Below are 22768 nucleotides of genomic sequence, written 5' to 3'. Positions count from 1 at the left end.
TTCCTTAGCTTCCCATCGTAAAGTGCAAGTAATATCTCGCAGGTGGGTAGTATTTGTAAAATGCTTTGTGATCCTCGGATGGAAGTTGCTGTGAAAATGCAAAGCCTTAATAGTATTGCTAATTTCCAGTGATTGTCCTGGGACACAGTGGGGCTTCCCATGTCACTGAATTCCATGAGGGAATTTATGAACAGCAGAAGAGATTCCTGTTATGAGCTCATACCCACTAGCTGCCTGCCCACACCCACACTTTAACAGGCTATTGGGACAACAAAGGGTTAAAGATAGAGAAAAAAGTTCAGGGAAGGTTCACCACTCTGTCCAGTGGATCTGCCTGGCTGAGCATGAGAGCCACCTGCAGCTTGTTATAAAGGGCTCTTGCTGATGCTGTCTGGGCTGTTACGTTACAGACACCAGGTAGAGTGTGAAGGACCCTGTCTGTATAGAACTCATTTAGTATTGTCAAGAATAAGAGAGGGGAAGGTTATTGAAAGATTAAGATTTGAATAAGGAATGCAAGTGAGAGCAATGTTTTAAAGAGCACACGTCTACAACAGATTTGCTCGTGTTTAGTTTTTTTGTTTGTTTGTCTCGATTTTCTTGCCTACTTCAGTTTTATACATGTCTCTTCATCACGATTTAACTGAGTTCCTGTGGCAGCTAGTGATCATCTCTCTAGTGGATTGTAGTATGGCCATACTGAGTCCAGTGTTAAATCACATCAGAAATCAGATCTCTTAAATCTTATCAAAGGCTATTTGTAATTGTAATCTTTGCACTGAAGATTGATGTGTATGCACATATATTACATAAAATACAACAAAAGAACATGCAGATTGAAAAGTTGCACACAGAAAAGTTAGAAAATTCCAGAATTATGCTTCCTGAGTTCCTAGAACAGATATATCACTGCACTACTATTCCAGATATGTTTACAAAATGATGATAGCTTAGGAGGAGACTTTAAGTCAGTGAACATTCTTTTTTGTTAGTTTGTTGTACAGTTTGAGAAATTACTGGGGTCTCCTAGCACTTTTCTAATGACTCTAGGGATTTAAAATTCTCAAATTCCATCTCATTGAATATACTGAATAAAAGCAAAAGACACTAAGAAAGATACCCTGTAAAGATTGCAGGAGCCTGTTAAAGACACTGTAATTGAGCACTGAGCAAGACACGAGAAGTCATTCTTCCGCTCTACTCTGCTCTGGTTAGGCCTCAGCTGGAGTATTGTGTCCAGTTCTGGGCGCCGCATTTTAAAAAAGATGTGGAGAAATTGGAAAGGGTCCAAAGAAGAGCAACAAGAATGATTAAAGGTCTTGAGAACATGACCTATGAAGGAAGGCTGAAAGAACTGGGTTTGTTTAGTTTGGAGAAGAGAAGACTGAGAGGGGACATGATAGCAGTTTACAGGTATCTAAAAGGGTGTCATGAGGAGGAGGGAGAGAACTTGTTCACCTTAGCCTCTAAGGATAGAACCAGAAGCAATGGGTTTAAACTGCAGCAAGGGAGGTGTAGGTTGGACATTAGGAAAAAGTTCCTAACTGTCAGGGTGGTTAAACACTGGAATAAATTGCCTAGGGAGGTTGTGGAATCTCCGTCTCTGGAGATATTTAAGAGTAGGTTAGATAAATGTCTATCAGGGATGGTCTAGACAGTATTTGGTCCTGCCATGCGGGCAGGGGACTGGACTCGATGACCTCTCGAGGTCCCTTCCAGTCCTATAATCTATGATTCTATGATTCTATGATTCTTTCCACTGACTTCAGTGGGCTTTGGGTCAGACTGTACGTCAAACTTTATTTAGTGATGCTGAAAGCTCAAATCAGTCTGGTTTCATCTTCAAAGTCTGTTCCCAACTTCAGTCACAGTCTGTCAGCTCCTAATTATAAATTAAAGACATTCAAAGATAAATAGTTGTCATTTGGTAAATCATGAGGATTGAATGTAAATGTGGAGAACTGGAGCTACCTCATCAAAATCTAAAGGAAAACAGGATCATCTTCAAATGAGAGACGCTGTCCTTTGAGCTAAGCTTCTCATTTTGTGCTTTCTATCTACAATGAAAAATTTGAACTCTGGTTTGATTTCATTACTTATCAAAGGTCTTGTTAGTCAGCCAGTTTTTAATCAAAATAGAGACATTGTTCTCCTTGCGTCCCTGAGAATATTGTTGTTTATATATGTTTTCTCAAAAAAAAAATTGCTATAATGGGGATAAATAAGCATTCAGGTTTATGGATCTTCACTGAAGTGGCTGAACTGATGTCATGACCCTACAAACATATTCACACACATGTAACCTTACTGATGTGAGAAATGCCATTGGTTTCAAAGGAACTACATACAATAAAAGTTACTTGTGTGTAAGTGTATACAAGATTAGGCCCCAATATATCGCAAGGGAGCTATTGTGTCTGGCTGATCTCTTCCATAGAAACACCTGCTAGAATTTACAGATCAAAGTTGAGTGAAATTCAAAGAGGTTTGGAACATGGCAGGGGATGACAATTTTATTTTTAATTTCAGCTGAAATTAGCAAATTGTGTCTGACTTCCATCCAGATCTATAAAACCCTTTCTCTGTGCCTAAAACTCAGCATAGTTCCCTCAAAATTGATCAGAGTTTGGGGTTTATAATACTCTAAAGTAGGACAGTTTTGCCTGGTTTGGGGGGCTATTCTGAATTTTTCATGATGATTTGGTAAGTAAATGTTACCAGATTAAGAAAAATAGTATCAGGCATCATGGCTTGTGATTCAGTTTGTTTCATCCAGTATTTTTACCCAAACTGTAAACATATACGTCAAGAGATTCAAAAATGGATTGGTGATTTTGGGTGTCTCCATTTTTGAGTGTTCAGGCTGAGATCTTCAGAGAGTTGGTGTTCAGCATTATCTCACAATCGGGCCACCTTTAAGGTTGGGCACTCAAAACTCACTAGTGGCTTTTGAAAATTTTGGCCTTATGTAAAAGTATCCCATTCTGGGAACATCACCTTTGAAGTTATAAGCTGGTGAAGTGAAGAGAATTCCTACCAGTAACTCTTGTGTGAGCAAGGACTACTGCCACTCAGATAGGGCTGGGGGATTGCCTACAATGGAGGGCAGGCAATATTTCTAGCAATGGGACAGTTTTTAACTTAACCAGGGGCTCCGTAGGAACCCTGATCCTCAGACCTTGCTGAGGAGATGAGCTATATCTGCATATCCCTTGCCATGCCCCCCTTCAAGCCAGTGCCCCCAGCTCTTGGGGTTGCACTGGGTGCTCATAAGGCACCTCAGCAAAGGGAAAGTTATAGTTGCCATACAGTAGAAGCCAATGTAGACCCTGTGTTTAATCTACTATGCGTAGAATGGATAAGTCATTCCCCTCTTGAACAGAACTTCATTTATTGCATAAAGGGAATATGATGCAAGCAGAATACATGGGAAGCTTTAACATATCTCTGTGAAGTAAACAGTGAAACTACTTTATGACTGTCATCAATGTACTGAAGTTAGCAAAAAAACTGAGCTAGCATTTAGACTTCCTCCTTATCCAGTTTCCTCCATACTGGAAGCATGTTTCTTTTGTGGTTGGTGCTATTTAGAAAAGTTACCCTAAAATGCAGGCGAGGTCACAACACTCTAAACAGGAAGCTTCCCCACTGCTGCTGATCTCATTGAATCGTAGCCAGAATAACCCTCTCTTTACAACAAACAGAGGAGCAACCTCTGGCAGTGTAATCAGCAGGCTGCTACCGCTGCATTATAGCAGGATCAGATTGCATTTTTCCCATTGTATCTCCCCCACTCCCAAGTCCTATCTTCAACAAGAATTGATAGCAGAGAAGCAAGCTCAACACGCTTCAGGAATTCGCCAATTCTCTTTCAAAAACTGCGTACAGGAATTCGGTTGGTGAGTACTTTGTAAAAGCCTTTGTTTTGCAAAAGACTTTCTTTGGGGGAAGAAGGCAAGAAATTCTGTCCAAAGGATGTCAAAAGTTGGTTGGTTTTTCCTTAGCATGTGTTAGGTACTGTAGTCGGATGTCCAGATGCAAAGTCTAGTACTCAGGGATTGCAAAAAAGGTAGATTTTTGTTTCTAAAGAGACAGTGCTCTTACAATAGGAACTATTTGCTGGTAATGAACTTGTCAGCATATGGGCATTTTGGCAAGCTCGAAGTGGCTGCTTAGAACCAAACCATCAGTGAAACATTTTATACTAATTTTGATCGGTAACCCAGAGTTTGTCATGAAATGTCTCAAGCTTTTCAAACAATGCTTGCACTCAATTGAATACAGTGGAAGCTCCAGGGAGAGAGGCAGATTTATTCAGGCAGAGTTTTGTGGTCTGTCTGCTAGACTGTTTTCAAATCCCCTGAGCCCATGCCTTTAGAGGCAATTACAGTTTTAAGAATCAGCAGAATGCTCTGTCTGTTGTAGCAGAATTACACAAATCTCATGTAACTATAAATCAATTTCACTCATTATTAAAATCAAAAGAATATTTTCCCTGTCTGGTCCATAGATTATTTAAACAATGAACAAGGTAATGACTGTTGTCATACTGAATGAAAAAATAGAACAAGCAACAAAAAATGATTTGTGCAATATTCTACTTTGGATCAGCATGAACTTGAGCTTCTTTTATGATAACTCTAATGAAAGCACAATGATATTTAACTGGATTTAAAAACAAGGGATAAAATCTAAATAACTACACGCTAGATTTGGTATAGGGAGTATAAGAGAAGAAGGATACATAGCACTAATGATCAGTGGGGGAAAAATGGACAAAGGAGAAAATGATGGGGGAGGGGGAACGGTGGGATCAGAGATATGAAAAACATCAGTGTGACTCAGTTCTCTAAATTAGTCATGGAAGTACTTCAGGCAAAATGTAAAATAAACCGTCCTTCCTGAAAGTCTTATGGACAGATGTGAAGACAGGAAGTTCAGCTGTCGAATAGATAGGAACAATAAGGGCATGCTTTCTGAATTGCCAAGAACTACCACCTAATAATGTTATGGAACAAAGCATGGAGGTCACAACAAAACCGAATTTTATGTCTTAGGGTCATTAAACTAATGAAACAAATGTAAAGATTTCAAAGGAGTCATTTTAACATGTTAAGGGGGGGGGGATCATTGTTTATCCATAATGGCATCACTTGACATTTCCATGTAATATTTCATCTTAAAGTAGACATAATAAGCTTTCAAATGGTGTGTGTGTGTGTGTGTGTGTGTGTGTGTGTAAAACGAGGGTATATTAAGTTTACCAAATTGGTGATGCCTGCTCCCTGCCTAGAATGAAATGTGAAAAGCAAACCTGGCAACAATGAATTAATTTTTTAAAATCCTTTAGATTTGGTAATCTAAAGCAATCAGTATCTTTCAGAAACTTTGTATTGAAATTCTGTAAACCTTATCAGTGTATGTAGATGGCCTGATCCTAAATGGGTTAGTGTAAACTTCCAAATCTACTTTAAGTCAATGAGCTATGTCCACTTGCACAAGCTGAAGATTTGACCTGAACAGTCTTGTCTCAGTGTGTGGGCAGAAGACTTTCCATAAAATTGGCCTCAGACCCTTCTGCTAAAATCCTTCTCAAGCTCCTATGTTTCTGAAATATTGCTAGTATTCTAAAAGTTCTTAACACAATCTTGAAAATCTGGCAGCTATTTATGTTAATCTTTTATGTTTACTAGTGCAGGGTCCGGGGGGAGGGGAAGTTGGGGACAGATCCTCAGCATTGGTCCATTGAAAATCCATGCAAAAATCCAGGGAAAAATAACATTACCCCCAAAGGCATCAAGTTCTTTCATGTAAAGATGCTAAGTCCTTAAGCAGTACTGGGTAGTCTGGCATGGACAATAGGGAGATAATTGTCCTATCTATGCAAACACTCTTTAACATCAGCTTGTTGGGGAGAACCTGTTAGCAGAATCTGCTCAAATGGAACCTCCACAAATATAGTTGAACTGAGAATGATCTCCATTCTATGGGTCCTTGAGCCATTCTACAATGGGTACATTATTTTCTTTTAAATTTTATAGAATGATTCAAAACCAGAAAAAAATATCATTTTCTATTGATTCCTTCTGGCCCACAAGGCCCTATTGTCAGCTGCAGTCAAGGATTAGCCAGCTGAAGACTTGGCTATGTGGCATAACACAGAGTCTTGATCCTAGTGGTGGTCTTAGTACTTGCCCAGTGCTGTTTAGGTGCACCATGAAAGAAGAGACTCTTTACAGTTGCACTTCTCCTTAACACATGCAGTGTACCTATATACCCACGGGCCTGGAGTTGGTTCAGGGCCTGTAAGATATTGGGGGACATTTTATAATTGGCACACAGTTTACAGTCCAGTAATTGTTGCTTCATATCAAAACAGGAAGACCAGTCAATCTTCTGAGGTGAACATGAAACAGAAAAATTGGACATTTTACCCAGCAGACATTCTTCCTTCATACTTTAGATTCAGAAATAAATTCCGGTCTGTGCTTTTTTTATTGTTGTTGGTATTATAGGGTTACCATACGTCCTCTTTTTCCCGGACATGTCCGGCTTTTCAGCAATCAAACCCCCGTCCGGGGGGAATTGCTGAAAAGCCACACATGTCCGGGAAAATGGCCGGCACTTCCTCTCCCCCTGTGGCTCTGCTCCACTCCTCCTCTCTCAGATTTACAGAGCCAAGCTGCCCGAGCAAGCGCTACTGGCTTCAGGCAGCACCCCCCCCCGCCTCCGGACCCCGAGCCCCCAGCCAGGCACTTCTCCTACCCGGCTCCAGCTGAGCTGCTCCCACGGTGCAAGGTCCCGAGGCAGGGGGGGTGCTGCCTGAAGCCGGTAACGCTGGCTCCTGCAGCTCTGCTCTGTAAGTCTGAGGGGGCGGAGCCGAGCAGCTCAGTTGGAGCCGGGGGAAGGGACGTGTCCAGCCAGCTCTGGGTCCTGAGGTAGGGGAGGGCTGCCAGAAGCCAGCAGCTCGGCTCTTACAGTCTGAGCTGGGAGGAGCAGCTCAGGTGGAGCCCAGGTAGGAGAAGTGCCTGAAGCCGGTAGCACTAGGGCAGCTTGGCTCTTAAACAGAGCCGAAGAGTCAGGGAGCAGCAAAGCTGGGAGTACCATGCGCCGCTGATTGCACAGGTGGGGGGCAGTGCTGGGGGAGCTGCTCCGGGGAGTCGCCAAAAAGCACTGACTGTGGTGGGGGAGGAGGGGAGGGCAGTGTGAAAAAGGCAGGAGTGTGCAGAGGGATCAGAGCTCTGGCTGCGATGGGCATCGGGCTGCCTTGCCTGCAAGTGGATCAGAGCTCCTGGGGCTGGGGTGTGCTGTATGGCACTCAGCTCCCCATTTGTGATGAGACACAGCAGTGTGGTGGATCACTGCGAAATACCTGCCCAATCAGAGCTGCGGGGGCAGGGCTTGCAGGGGCTGGCTCCGACAGCTCCCATTGGAGCTTTTCCCAGCCAATGGGAGCCTCTGAGCTTGGCTTGTGGCGGGCCAAGCACGTGGAGACCCTGGCTGCCCCTGATCCTAGGAGCAAACACAATGCCAAAACGAAAATACAAAGTTCACTACATATAAAGAATTACGTTTTAGAATTAAAGAATTAAATAGCTCAAAATGTCCGGGATTTTACCGGGCAGGGAGGAGAACTGGGTGCTCCAAGGCATCTGGGGAGCTGGGAAACAGAACAGTGTGAGCTGCGTGTCCTGACCGCTCCCAAAAACTGAGGGCCGGGGCAGATCCTCCACTGAGCAGCTTCATTAAAGTCATGGGAGTCTATACTAGTGGAGTGCTTGACTTTAGAATTGGTGCAGCTGTTTCGTGTGGCTGGGAGGGAGGAGGGGGAATGTGGGGTGCTCAGGGGAGGGGGCGGAGACTTTGGGGAAGGGGTTGGAATGGGGACAGGGAAGGGGCGGAGTTGGGCGGGGCCGGGGGTGGGGAAAGGGGTGGGACCGGGGGAGGGGAAGGGGCGGAGTTGGGGCGGGGCCGGGGCCCCATGGAGTGTCCTCTTTTTTCAATGTTCAAATATGGTAACCCTAGGTATTATCATGTCAAAAGCAAAACTTCTGACTGCTTTCTGAAACATATATATCATGGTTTGTTTAGACTTACCTTGTTTCAATCACTTTTTATCTTTTAGAGGGAGAAGAAACAGATGTGTGAGAAACAGCATTTCAACATTCAAATATTAATTGAGTGCAAACAGAAACCACTGTCTATTCCTAGCTTTTCCAAATCAAGCTACATTCAGTAAATATTTGTCTTGTAGGGATACTGTCAGATTAAAAATGATAGGCCTGGTTTTCTTCTTCCTTACAGCAGTGTCAATGAGAAAAACATGGTGCTATCATTTGTTAAAAAGTACTGCGTGGATCAAAATACCTTTTCTACCACAGGGCAAAACCCTGCTTTGGTTAGTTCAGTGATGATAAGTTTATGGAGGGAATGGTTTAATGGAAAGACATGATTTTAGTCAAATGAATACCGTGCCATGGCAGGTAAATAGTATAATGGCTAACGAGGGTCAGGCTGGAGAATCTTGCCTACATGCTCGGGGTTTTACTGATCGCCATATTTGGGGTCGGGAAGGAATTTTCCTCCAGGGTAGATTGGCAGAGGCCCTGGAGGTTTTTCGCCTTCCTCCGCAGCATGGGGCAGGGATCGCTAGCAGGAGGATTCTCTGCTAATTGAAGTCTCTAAGCCACAGGATTTGGGGACTTCAACAGCAGAGTCAAGGGAAAGGGTAGGGACGGCTTTGTGGCCTGCATCATGCAGGGGGTCAGACCAGATGTTCATAATGGTCCCTTCTGACCTTAAAGTCTGAGTCTATGAGTCTATGAGAATGGGGACATAGTCCAGTTTGGGATCCTACTGATTAGAGTAAATGTGGGGAAATTATATATATTTTTAAGCACAGTGAATTATCCAAAGGGACTAGTGGACTAAATTAAGTCAGAATTGCTATAATCTTATCTAGTTAGATCTTTTTTCCTTAATTTAAACTGTACTAAATACAACCTAAGACTACGCTCAAAATTTCATAACCTATGTCTTACTGTTCCTGAATTTACCATATCTTTTGCATTTTTCCCCTCTTCCATTTCCTATGCTATCAGTTTGAATAAGTCACTTTCATGGTCACTTGATGCTTTTTTCTAACGCTGTCAGTTGCTAATATATGAACCCACCTTTTGTTTGTCTTTCCATTTAGTCAGACAGAAGAAAATGTTTGCTGCTAAACTCTAGTTACTATAGAAATTAGTGCAGAACAGGCTGCAAAGCAAAATAAGTATATTCAAAAGGTCTAACACTGCAGGTCATGAAAAATGTATTCCTGAAAAGTGGTCAGAAAACACACAAAAAGTTTGTGTTGGGGTTTTTTTTCAGCAAAATCCCTACAAACGTGGAGAAAGGTTTCTGCTATTTCTAGCCATTACAAGTATATAAAGGGATAAATCCCAGGTTAAGTCTCCTTTGTGCCACTCCGGCTATAGGGCTTACAGCTCCTCTATAGTTGGGGATTCCCATCATAAAGGAATTCACAGTTAGGATTCCTGTCATAAGGAAGTTCCCATTTGGCTTGCAGCTGCCTCTATACCACTCACTTTCCCCCACCTTCAGGTCATGGATCAGGCATAGGTATTATTCCCGAGTATGTGTTACGTAGGTTATCACTAATCAGTGTTGAAAAGGCCTGTATACCACCCTAAACCATCAGATAATCTTATGCCACAGAAAACCCCATTTTAGGAAAGGTCTAGAAAGTTTTAAAGTTTATTGGGACTACAGTTTGTAACCCTCCAACTGTAAAGTCAAATGCAACAGTTACCATTAGTTCCACTGTAGAGAGCTCAGGGGGAGCTCTAGAAGTAACCTATCCTATCTTCTGGCACGGCTTTAAAGTCAGTCCTCTTGGGACTTACTAGAGGGCATGGTCCCACTGGAGAATTGGAGTCTCCTTTTTCCAGTAGTAAAATGCTCCTTTTTCTAACTCTATGGGCCAATAAGATCTTGAGTTTAAATTCCTGATATTCTGATGTAAAGAAAAGCTGTCACTGATGCATGATTGAATCATTCCTGTCCTAAAGTCAATGGGACCACTTGTGAAGTGAGATGCTACTCTGGTGGAGTGAGGATACCTGAATCTGGCCAAGTATGATCAGGGGTTGGGGGAAGTAAATGGAGAGAGCATTAACACACACTCTTCATGCTAAGTCCATCCCCTCTTGTCTCCTGCATGCAATTGGCAAAAATTGTACATGCCCCAGCTGCTTCTGATCCCCAGAGCAGAAGGTCACACATAATACATTTTGAATTGTGCTTTATTGTATATACCACCTTAAAAATAATAATTCCACTTGAATCTTAAATCTTAAGGCCTCCATTGAACATTAAGCAAGCATTTGTAAAACTTTTGGTTTTGTAGAGATACATTTTTTTGTTAAGCAGCAGTTGAATTTAATATTGGATTTTGTTTTTCTTTTAATCTGATATGAGACATTCCTAAACTGCAAAAAGAGCCTCAGACAGTAAGTGTTAGAACCTTCACCCATTCCTCCCAAGGTGACACAATGTACTAGGAATGTTTGACTCTAGGGGAATTTAGTAAGAAGATAAAGGGCATTCTGTATTGATTTGTTCTTGAGAATAAGGCAGATGTGCAATTATAAAGGCTGAATTTCCTCTTGGGAAACTACCCAAACATTGGCAATCCCATAAGGGCTACTTTCAATAAAATACTCTTTTCAAAGGGGTGAGGGGAAATGGGAACAGGACTGCAACTGTCTCATTGAGATTTTTTGTCCCTTGTGCAAATGCAGTAATTCCTTCTTAGACTCCCCCAACTGAATATCTTGTTGTTATATAGTTTCGGTTGCACAAGTTGCTATTACAAAGGGTTATTTTCAAATGCTAATTACTTGGTCAAATGTTTCCCTTTTTGGCTTAATACACAGCATGTTTGTTCTCAGCCTTGGGTGAAACCTTTTTGGGGGTTTTGAAGGATTGAGCAAAAACTGGTTAAGCAATTTTTGAGAACTAAAAGATATATATTTCCTATCCCTGGAATAGGCAACCAGAATTCTAGATTTAAACCTGAGGGATTGGAATCCATAAGTCCCACTATATAGGGAGTGTTCAGGTGCAAACTTGGGACTGATCCAAGGTCCACCTGAGTTTTGGATTAGGCCTACATTATCTTGAGAAGCAGTATGGAGGGCTCCATACGCATGGGAAGTGGGGCATTAAATAAAATGTAGGGGCTCTTCAGGGACTAAAAGTACTCAGAAATCTTTCTCATTCCAAATTCTCTTCAAAACACAAAAGTGAGGCATGCTACAAAATGTCTCGGAATATCTACTTCTGATGAACTCATGAAAGACTGGGGAATTCTAAAATCTAGTTGATTGGATATTGATTTTACTTCTTTACCCAGCCCAAATGATGTCAGGCATTCTCTTTATTCACTGAAAAATATTTATTCTCCACTCACTCTTGAAATAATTGCTGACTTAGAATATGTCTCTCTATCTATATATAATAATCCTGGTTATGGATTTAAAAAATTTTACTAATGTAAACCACAAACTGCAATTCAGACTTAACTCAGCTACTGAATGTAATATTATATTTCTAGCAGTTCAGGATGCCTTGTACAGAGCTCTTTATTTAAACAATGTGGTCTAGGCCTTTGACCAAAGAGTGGATTATAAATGTGATACACTAAAACTGCTTCTCTAGCTTCGGATAAAAAAAGACCTTCTCCTAAACTTGGACCACAAACCTACACAAGCAAAGAAAGACACTGGTAAGACAAGTGCATCATAAGATGCATCCACATCCTAAAGACAACGGATGCAGTAGGGAAACCTCAAAAGGCACATTTTGCCACCCTTACTCATTCTGAGTCATATCATAGTCACTGTGGGTAAGGGTGGCAGAATTTGACCCCAAACCGGACCTTTTAGAGCTAGGTACTAAAAGGAATCAGTTGGTCATATTTCTTCTTTAACTGATTTTGTGGGTTTGTGTCACTATCTTGATGCTATATTATTTGCATGTAAACTCTTATTTTATTTTATTTTATTTTATTTTATTTGGACATGTATTGTTCTTATGCATCTCATAGAATTACATGGGGAATTAGATCCATACGGAGAAGCTTAAGCAAATCCAGGGCAGTCCTCCTGAACTCCTCCTCAGAGTCTATTTGGTTTTTATTTGTTTGTTTTTCATGCACTATGTGAATGTCACTCAAGATGGAAATGGATCCTTTGCCCTTCTTGGCTGATTAGAAACTGGAGACTGTCTAAGCCCTTTGGTGGCAGGAGAGCACGAATACTTCCCAAAGGAAGCACATGCTGCTGGCAAATCTTTAATATGTCCTGGTCTAGATCTCAAAAGGCAAGAGTGCCTGGCAGCAAGCATTTCAGCGAACGGTCTCACATTGTATTTTGAGAAAGCAGTGGCCAGGCAACACTTAATAAACAGCTTTTTTTTTTTTTTTTAATTCTAATCATCAAGCAGGCCAGGCTGTGACATGGAAACAGCATTAATCTCAGTGTCAGTGGCCTTTGGTCAGTGATTTCCTGAGGCCACTGAGCAGGACAGATATCAACTGCTGATATCAGCAACATGAATCATGAGTTGCTGCTTTCTTGATTACAATACCTGGAAGGAGTAGAAGGAATATCTTGAAATGTCTCCGCTTTTTTATTTCGGAGAGAGAGCACAAAGGGAAATTGCTAGGCAACCGATCAGTCTCTCCAACAGCCCATAGCTGCAGAGTTCCACGGGCCTTTATCCTGGCACCTCTTGTGTTCAATGTTTACTTTTATTAATATAGTGCCAAAAATGTGCTGGATGCCTGACAGGCTAATTAAGCACTTAAATTGCCTAGAAGTGCTTACAGTCTAATTTTGGACATGATACAGTGAGTTATAGCAGCAAACAGTGAGAATAACGGAATGGAGAACAAAGGTTACACTCATAAGATCACACGGTTATTTAGGTTTGTTAACTGATTGTCTTAACAGTCCCACAAAATATACATATTATAAAATATGGGTGTGTACATGTATCTATCTACATACAGATATGATATGTACTCTGAAAACCACCTGCTTTTTATAGTTTTTATCTGGAAGGATTGAATTGAGGTGAATATGGGAGTGTGGTGCTAGTTATGAACAATTAGAGCCACTATTCAGTGTGTTCAGTAGGAAACATATAACCAGGAGGTAAGGGTCTGTGTAAACAGGAAATAAAGACAGTCTTGAATTCACCTAAAGCACAGCGTGTTGTGTCTCTATAATCTCTATTGGGAGGGTGTGAGACTGGAGAAGTTGGTAAAACAGGATGGATGGAGAGAACTGGTAGAGCAGACACAGGCAAGAGGAAGGACTTTGTAACAGACAAAGGATAAATGGGCAAAACACCTAGCTTGTTTTAAGACTGGGCTTGATAAATTTATGGAGGGAATGATATGATGAGATTGCCTACAAGGGCTATGTGGACCATCCACAACTGCTATTAGCTAGCATCTTGAACAGCTAGAGATGGGACACTATAGAGGGAGGACACTGAGTTACTACAGAGAATTCTTTCCCAGGTGTCTGGAAGGTGAGTCTTGCCCAGATGCTTAAGGTCTAACTGATCGCCATGTTTGGGTCAGGAAGGAATTTTCCCCTATGCCAGATTGGCAGAGACCCTGGGAGGTTTTTCACCTTCCTCTGCACCATGAGGCACCGGTTACCTGAACTAGAGTAAAGGGTGGATTCTCTGAAACATGAAGTCTTTAAATCAAGATTAGAGGATTTCAGTAACTCAGCCAGAGGTTATGGGCCTACTACAGGAGTGGGTGGGTGAGGTTCTGTGGCCTGCAATGTGCACAAGGTCAGACTAATATGATCGTAACAGTCCCTTCTGGCCTTAAAGTCTATGAGTCTATAAAGGCAAGTCAGAAATATTAATGCAGATGACAGGGTGAGGTAAGACATGCAAGTAAATTCAGCTGGTGGTATTGAAATGAATTAAATAAATATTTGGCAACAGAAAGTCAGTCAGTAGTTGTTGGTGAAATCCACAGAACTTCTTTTTGGAGAAAGTGCAGGAGATTCATAGCAAGTCTACAAGCTAACAAGAAATTCCTCTAGTATGGAGGCAGTGGGAGAACTTCCCATGGATCATTCAACTCTGGATGGAACATACTGACCATTATAATGATGTGGGCCATTATAATAGTGCTAGCAATGCTACTATTTAGGGACAGGAAGGAAAGAATAATATTTATCTAATGAAAATAGCAGTTGGAGTATGGGAAGGTATAATATTCTTACTTAGTGTCCAACCCTGAAATCCGTTTTTCCCATGAGTGAGCCAACTGAAGCTAAAGTGACTACTTGCATAAGTGACAACTGGGCAGAGGAACATAAAACACTACCTTTGTGAAAAGTACCATGGAATCTCTCTTGACAACATGTGGGGAGAACTTCAATTTCATTGCTTTTTGTATGATTTTTCAGAATTATTTTATTAATTAAAAATCAGTTTGCCTCCTCCAAAGACCAATTATTAAATCTTGAGCAGAAATTAACCATTTCCAAATCTGGTTCTAGAATTACAATCTAATCATATGCTGAGGTTTAATACAAAATATCATGTTATCTAACACAATATGGGTTTTGACTTCTTGAAACCTTGCCAAAATATAATATGGATGGATTATTTTCAATGGCAGGGGCAAGAGCTGAAATGAAGCATATGAAACAACTGAAAGGCAAATGTGTTTCTTTGTTTAGTTTGGCAGAAAAATATAATGGAGCCATGAAAGACTTTAACAATGTAGTTTTTCTTCTGTTAAAACAATTCCCTCAATCCCAAAATCTCATTTCTTATAGAACACATTGAATGACGATATACCTCAGCATCACTAGCCACATGAAATATTAAACTTTCAGTGGGAAAAACTTTTAAAGCCTTACTGGATCCAGACTGAATTTTGGATGACTCATGCATTACAAATTACTTCTAATACTCATTGTGTGCTCTGTTTTTTCACTAGATTTTTGTTTTCAGAATTTCATCTCTGCTTTTGTTTACATATAAAGGCCACAGATTGGAATTAAACTGAATAAACAGAAGGAAAAAATATCACTTGTAAATTATCAGGGGAGGAATGATAGTCTTGTCATTAAGGCACTGACTGGGGACTGAAGGTCAGGGTTCAGTTTCTGGCTCTGCCATGATTTCTGTGTGGCCACGGCAAATAAACTAATCTCTATGGCCCAGATCCTCAAAGGTATTTAGACTCCTAACTTTTGAGGATCTGGGCTCATATGCCTCTGTTCTCCATCTGCAAAGTGGTGGTGATAATTCCCTGCTTCCGAAGGCTGTTGTGAGAAAAAAAATTGTTAATGTTTGTGGGTTGCTCAAGTACTATAGTGATGAGAACATCTAATTTCCTGGGCAGATAGACATGATAGATGTAGATTACAGCTAGTCATGCTTTCATTTTTCTAGTGAACTAAAAGTTTGGCCCAAAGTCTGACTCAGACACAATTCCTCTCATAAATCCATGTTCAAATAACCAAAGAAAATGATACCTCCCATGTCCTATGCAGGCTCAGCCAGGAAGGATTGAGATAATAGGCCCATTCTTCTTCTGTGTCTGAGTTTACAAGAAGTGTGGGGAGAGAGGTTGTCAGGTTGTGTGAGAATCCTGCTGGGGCTTAGGTGCAAATTAAAGAGCTGAGCAACTTGGCAGCATTGGGACGTAGGTGGTTTTTCACATGCCAATCAGAGAAAATGTAGATGCCTAAGAGACTTTCCTGGAAGAAATGTAGGCAACTAGGGAATTTAAGCATCTACAGGATTAGGCAGCATCTGAGCAGGCTTTTGAGGATATCGGTAGGATTACCAATCCTCCAGGATTGGTCTGGAGTCTCCAGGAATTAAAGATTAATTTTTAATTAAATATTATCATGTGATGAAATCTCCAGGAAAGACATCCAACCAAAATTGACAAGACTAGATCTCAGTGGTGACTATATATGTTGGACCTAGGGACCTAAAGCAGAAGTTAGGCCCCTAAATCCCATGATGTATCTAGCCCTAAAGCACAGCAATGATGTGGACTACCTTTGTAAAGCACTGTATCTAGATATCATTAGGTGAGATAATCTCTGGGTGCATAATGGAGGGGCGAGGAACAAATGTAGTCCTTGCATTTACTTGAGAGCTTGCCTGCAATGAAAAAAAGTGCATGCTCTATTCTTCTAAAGGGTGTTGCAATGCGGATAATACCTCTCTGCATTGGGGAATCGATGGGTACACAATTTTTCTCAGTGATCTCATTCTCCACTTAATATTCTGGAACAATTAAGGTAACTTTGATTAGTGTGAAGGTGTTTTGTTTCTGTAAAACAAAACAAATGTAGGCACTAAAAGTCAGATTTTCAAAAAGTGGCCTCTAGATGTGCATGCATGTCACCAAAATATCGGGTCCACCTAGCTGAGAGCCAATAACAGCCAGACAGGGATAAGGAAGAGTTGCTTTATTCTGCAGAAGAAAGGAGAGTTTTGCACCTTGGTACAAAAACTCTGTCTTACACACATTTTACAGATCCTTTATACACATTCATACAAAGATCCTTGCAGTGTTAACACTTGATTGGTGGTAGTCAGACCCGTGCTTTTGCTATCTGGTCAGTGAAAACCGGCTTGGGACCAGCTCCAACTACCTTAAGGCCTTGAAGGGAAAACAGTTGAAAAGTTCAGGCTACTGTGTACTTGAAGTGTCTGCTTCCCCCAATGGCCGTTGGTTGACATAAAGGCGGCTCTGTTAAGGGGGGGTCACTAGTAACTTTCACATGCACACCCCTGCATTCTTTATCACTCATACATACAAATAACATTTTTGCTTGCAGAATTCTATATTCTGTATTCAAATGATTGTGAGCTCAGAGCTGTGTACACAAAATTAGAAACTTCATTGAGATCCTTTGAAAAATTTTGCCCTAAACTTATTAGCCGTTACTAAGAAACCAAATACTAGAAAAGGAGCTTTAGTAGCTTGTGGTGATAAATTATATGAATGACTTTTCTCAAAATATATAGGGACAAATTCTCTGCTGGCATAACACTATTTTCTTCAGTGGAATTTTACCAGCAGAAAATATGGCCTATGAAAATAAATTCATCAAATTTTGTTTTAAATATATATATCTATGTATAGATATATATATTTTCAGATAGAATCCTAGCTGTTGTGCAATCAATTTAGTTGATCACTTGTACAACATAAATCTTCTTTAAGGAGTTGAACTGAAGTTGGCTTTGGAAACTGAAATGCTGCATCTAAAGAAATCCATGCTCTGGGATCTGATTTAAATTGTATCTTAAAATAAACGTAACTGCTTGGTGACTCTTAATTGTGTTTCTAATCTGCGCTGAGGATGGGATCTCAGAATCAGAGAGCTTAAACCTGATCCCTTGCAGAGCACAGCTGAGAATCTAGGCCTATGTTTTCTATACACATACATCTCTCTCTTACATGTATATCCACATTAGCTACAGTGTACTTAGTCATATATGTAAAAGTGTATTATACTGTTCAAAATCTTGTGGATCAGGATTTATTTTTTTCATATTCTTTTGAACAACGTTGTTTCTCAGGAAACTTTATTAAGTATTTATTGTATTTGTATGTTATTCAGAAAGATGAAAGAAATGAAGAGAGACTGTTCCTTAGTTACTACCTTACTCCTGTTGTTGGGCTGTGTCCCATGGCATGTGACTGCAGACTCAAAAAATGGAGAAGAAGACCAGGACATCCCAGGTAAGAGTTTACAAGTTTAACCCTTTCGCCATCTGAAATTGCATGAAACAAGAATCATGGACCTTAACCTTCACCACTAAAGTCCAGGTGCTTTCCTATTGAACTCGGTGGAAACAGAACTGGACCTTATCTGAGCAAAGAGCAGTCCTAATAATGTATTGGACTGTAGCTCTTGCAGTGAGATACTAAGAATGTGGCATAAAAAGTGACAGAACTTATGAAGTATAGTGTATGTGTGTGTTTGTGTGTGTGTGTGTATAAATCAGTTATGAAGCTCTTTCCAAGCTACAGCTTCTGGACTGTCTCCCAACCCTTTTGAAACGATCCCAAACAAACCCCGTGCCAGCTGCTAACATCACTCTGTAAGAGCTATACTGTGAATGTGTCCTGTGCAATTGGGCAGGGAGTAAGGATTGCTCCTTGCATGTTTGGGGAATAGGTGGAATCATGGCTGTACTCTCCACATGTACCAGGGGAAGGAATATGATGGTCTGGTAGGGGGTGAGGATACACCACTCTCCTTCCCTCCACAAAACAGAAGCTCACAGAATCGCTCTTCTTTTCAAGAGTTGTTCCTCTGATGGTGCAATTAAAGACTGCCCCTTACCCAGGCACACCAGGTTTTTTCCAGGCATGCCCATTTTGAATACACAGTTACTACATGTGCACAGGCAAGTGTATTAACTGCATGTGACATTAGCTTCATGTACAAAACTTAGAGGCCACGTTTTAAAAATTTTGGTGCAGTTTTCAAGAAGTAATAGGTCTTTTTCTCTAAGCCATTCAGAACACAGCATGACAACATCAACACAGGGCAAATCCTGGCCTATGGTGACGTGGCAGTAATGGGCATATAAACGCATCTGTAAGTAGGCATTCACACCAGATTACCTAATTCTCAACAGGTTGGGCCCAATGCAGAATGGTGTAAAGAGTAGCTCCATAGCTACTCAGTGGACAGATGGTTCAAGGCTGTTTAGGGGACTAGGAGCTCTCTTAAATGGACTCCCTTCCAGGTGGGCCTCTTTGCATCCTGCCTCTCTGCCGTGGGAAGAGAGAGAGGCAGGATCTTGACCCTCAAATTGTTGAGTCCTTCAAAGAACATAGAGTATGGGTCTTGTAATAAATGCTTTCTCTGCCTCTCTCAGAGTTACCCTGGTGGATTGATACCTCCCCCAGCTGGCAGCTCAAATTTAGAGACATCAACTGGGTGTCCAGTTTAAGGGAAGCTTGTATGTATCAACCAGAGACACCCATGCCTCTTCTTCCTTGCCCCCCACTGTCCATAACCACAGAGCAGGGAAAACATTGAGTATACACAGTACCTCATAGATAATATCCCTAAAGGCTAGTGGGAATGGAGTCTTAGAACAGGAGGTGACCGCCACTGATTGACTGGGAGGATATCAGAATAGGATTAGCACTCTATAGACTCAGGATGGGCTTCATAGCTCTAGCATCAGGGAGGGAGTATCTGGCCCAGGATGAACAGTCATCACCCACACCAATGTTCATTAATTCTGTGTAGTCATCAGCTACAATAGAAATATAGTCAGTGTAGTCGGATTTTATTCCAATCAGTGTCACCAAATTTGAAAATAACATCCTAGCTCTGCACCAAATAAATTCCCTCCTTTCATAATCAGGTTGGATCATTCTAGAGAAATTTGCCCTTACATTTACCTCTCAGCCTTGAAGCCCATAAATAAACTTCCTTTTTTGCAAAAGCTGACATGACCTTGCATAGCATGCATCCTTTCTATACTGTACAGTACAAACATTTTCTTTTTGACAAACTCATTGCTTCCTAAAAAAAACAGGAGTACTTGTGGCGCCTTAGAGACTAACAAATTTATTAGAGCATAAGCTTTCGTGGGCTACTGCCCACTTCAGTAGCCCATGAAAGCTTATGCTCTAATAAATTTGTTAGTCTCTAAGGTGCCACAAGTACTCCTGTTCTTTTTGCGGATACAGACTAACACGGCTGCTACTCTGAAACCTGTCATTGCTTCCTAGTAGCTTGTGAAACTCTTGTTTCTTGTTACAATTTCAACAGCCTTGATAAATTGTCGCACAGACCATTTCAATTTCTAGTTCAATTATTAAACTAAAAAGCCTAGTAGACTAAGCTTCACAATCCTTTTGGGGAGTTGGGGGGAAGGGTCATGAAAAACAAAGCACAGTGCTTACAGATTACTACTTGTTTTTGCTTTTAAGCACAAAGGAAAACTCAAACCCCTTCTCGAGTCTGTGATTCTTTCACAACCAATAACTTGAGAACCAGTCATGAACTCGTTATGTTGAGCATTCCCACATCTTGGATCCAGATTCCAAATCAAAGAAATGTTAGTCTTTGAGATATGAAACCACGTCCTCTTGCATCTAGTAAGGACTCCATAGCACTTTTTGCAAAAGGAGGGCTGCTATCTGATGTTCTCACCAAATTCCTATTCTATAATTAGGTTTTTCCTACCTAAAATTCCTCCTGCAATTTTCTTAAATGTGGAGTGAAATCCTGGACCCATTGTAGTCAATAGCAAAACTCTTATTGACTTCATTCAGGGCAGAATTTCACTTATGGTGTTTACTTCCTGTCCTAAGCAGTTGTAGAGTGGTGCTGAATGCTGCTAAACAGCTCCCATGTGTCACTCCAGAAATCCACCCTAGGTTCTATTTCTGTGGTGGATAAAGTGGTTCTTAAACCCAAAGAATGTGTAAAATCATGCTCTGGGATCCTATTGAATAAAAGTATCAAAACCCCCATGTTGTTTAAATTACCGCAGTTTGGAAACTGTAAACTCAGCAGGATAGAGAGTGTTCCAATATGTTCTGCATGGTGCTGAGAACAGTGTCAGTGCTCAAATAATAAATAATTACAAGAATAAGGGTATCAAAAAGTTACAGAAAATGCCAACCTGTTACATAACTGTTTCTATGTTGCGTAAAGTGTCCCATGATACCACTTGTGGCTGGGTGCCCTTTATTTGATCTGAAGTTTCAAATGAATGAGTCACTGACATTCAAATGTACTTTTTATTATGACGTGAACGTTTATCAAGAATTAATGTGACAGTCTGAGGATTCAGATATACTGGTAGGAAAAGCTCTTAGCAGTGTGTGGGTGGTAAGTCGTCAAATGAAACTGACAGAGAGAGAGAAAAAGAAACCCCTTTTTCATCAATGACAAGCTGCTTAGTATTGATAATACTTATCAAAGAAAAGAGGCATTTATGAGAAAGCTTATAATGACGACAGCATATCTTTACTAATAAGAATAACTACTGAAAGATGCCTGGGGTGGAGTGAAATAAGTAACCTCAGTAAACAGAAGAGAAAGCACTGCACATGCAAGCTCTGAAATATTCCTGTGTAAAGTCTTTCTAATGCAGATGACTGGGTCCCTAGGTTTTATTTTCAGAGCTGAGTTAAAGTGTAGTTCTGCTCTGAAAAGTGAGTTTGTAACAATGCCATTATGGATCTTATAGTTATTGTCTCCATGACTTCGGTATTGAGTCTATTCATTTGATAAGTAAATGATGGTTGTTGGTTTTTTAACCATTAGCCCTGAATAGTCAACTCAAGATCTAAAAGTCAAGCTGGGCTCTTTGGATATGTCTACCCAGAAAAAAGTGCGGTTTTCAACTGTGTTGACAAGCTTTATCAATATTTCTTGTCTGTTCACATAAACCTGGGTTTTACATGCCTCAAGCTACACCATGACCTACTAACAGAATTATAAAGATGTTATATTAGGCCTCTGTCATAACACTCTGATGAAACTGTTGATAAATACAGACTTTTTAAATGGTAGCCACTGTACATGGACCCTATACCCAAAAGCTCAGCTGTAAGCATTCCTTAAAGCAATGTTTCTGAGAAATTGGATCAAATTCTGAACTCTAGTGCATCAAACAGAATATTCCTGGGTTGTGGGTATATATACCTCTGGGATGACTTTACAGACTTTTCTTCTCAAACTCTATTGGGCTGGCATATTATATGGATGCTTAATTTGTTTTCTTCCTAAGATTAGTCCTCAAGGAGAGATGTTTCTCTTGAAGTTTCATCAGCCTTCACTAAGGTGTAAATTCTAGGCACACCACCAGAATGTAAGGACCAAAATGCAGCAGAATCAGTGTAGGGAGCAGAAGAGTGTGTATGGAGGCAGAACTGCAGCACCTGTAATCAACAGAGCAGTGCTAGGCAAATGCCTTACCCCATAAGTGTGAAATGGGTAAAGGTGGATCTGTGCCTATACAGATCCACCAGCCAAACTCTCATCCATTTTAGAACTCTTCATTATTGCTGGGAAAATAAAGCTAATTCCAAATCAACTAAAGGAGATGAGAGCTGCTGAGTTTAAAACAATGAGAAACAGCTCTAGTAATGCTCCAGAGACTGGTGGGATGGTTCCAATCTTCTGAATCCCACAGAAAACCCTTTTTCATACAGTTTATTTATTTGGCCTTTGTACAAAAAGGGAGAATTTGGCCTTTTGTGACTTCAATGGTGCACATTTTCTTGAGTCTCTATATTGATACTATAATTCTTAAGAAAATAAATGTGTCCACAGCTTGAGACCGTGTAGAACAGGGCACGTACAAAACGCACATTTGCAGTTCTACAACAATGTTACAACAGTAGTTCCAGTGTCATTCCTATTGTAAACAGAGGAAAGGCTTTGGGAAGTAAGTAACACAATCATTTGTTTCTGTGGCTTTGATTGGAAAATAGCTAGTTGCTGAGACAGACGATTCTTCTCATTCATTGAGCAGCAAACCTCCTCTTAGATAGTAATTTGTTTGTCCTCATCGTATGGTTCTATGATTAAATTTACTATAAATTTATAATTTGGCTTAATAAGATGGAGACAGTATCATATTATATAGATGTGACAACGTGTAGAATGCTAAATGTGTTGATGTAGCCATGTGTCTGGACCGCTTG

At 40.7% G+C, this 22768-nt stretch overlaps 1 protein-coding gene across 9 annotated transcripts in view; it reads left to right on the top strand.

Moving 5' to 3' along the window:
• TFPI (tissue factor pathway inhibitor) overlaps window positions 1-22768 on the top strand; it is a 251892-nt gene that overhangs the window by 191098 nt on the left and 38026 nt on the right. For 3 of the 9 annotated variants that reach the window (XM_065561975.1, XM_065561974.1, XM_065561980.1), the window contains exons 1-2: window positions 6393-6481; window positions 17700-17821. In XM_065561975.1, coding sequence (XP_065418047.1) covers window positions 6408-6481; window positions 17700-17821 — 196 coding nt within the window. In that variant the 5' untranslated portion in view covers window positions 6393-6407. Of the gene's footprint in view, window positions 1-3547; window positions 3900-6392; window positions 6482-17688; window positions 17822-22768 lie in introns of those variants that run through there. The other 6 variants (XM_065561978.1, XM_065561976.1, XM_065561979.1 and 3 more) reach the window with 4 other exon arrangements.

Source organism: Chrysemys picta, chromosome 11, assembly GCF_011386835.1.
Source record: "Chrysemys picta bellii isolate R12L10 chromosome 11, ASM1138683v2, whole genome shotgun sequence".
In the NCBI taxonomy this organism is placed as follows: domain Eukaryota; kingdom Metazoa; phylum Chordata; order Testudines; family Emydidae; genus Chrysemys; species Chrysemys picta.
The sequence above is the reverse complement of the archived record's forward strand: the minus strand, read 5'-3'. Positions and strand labels throughout refer to the sequence as shown.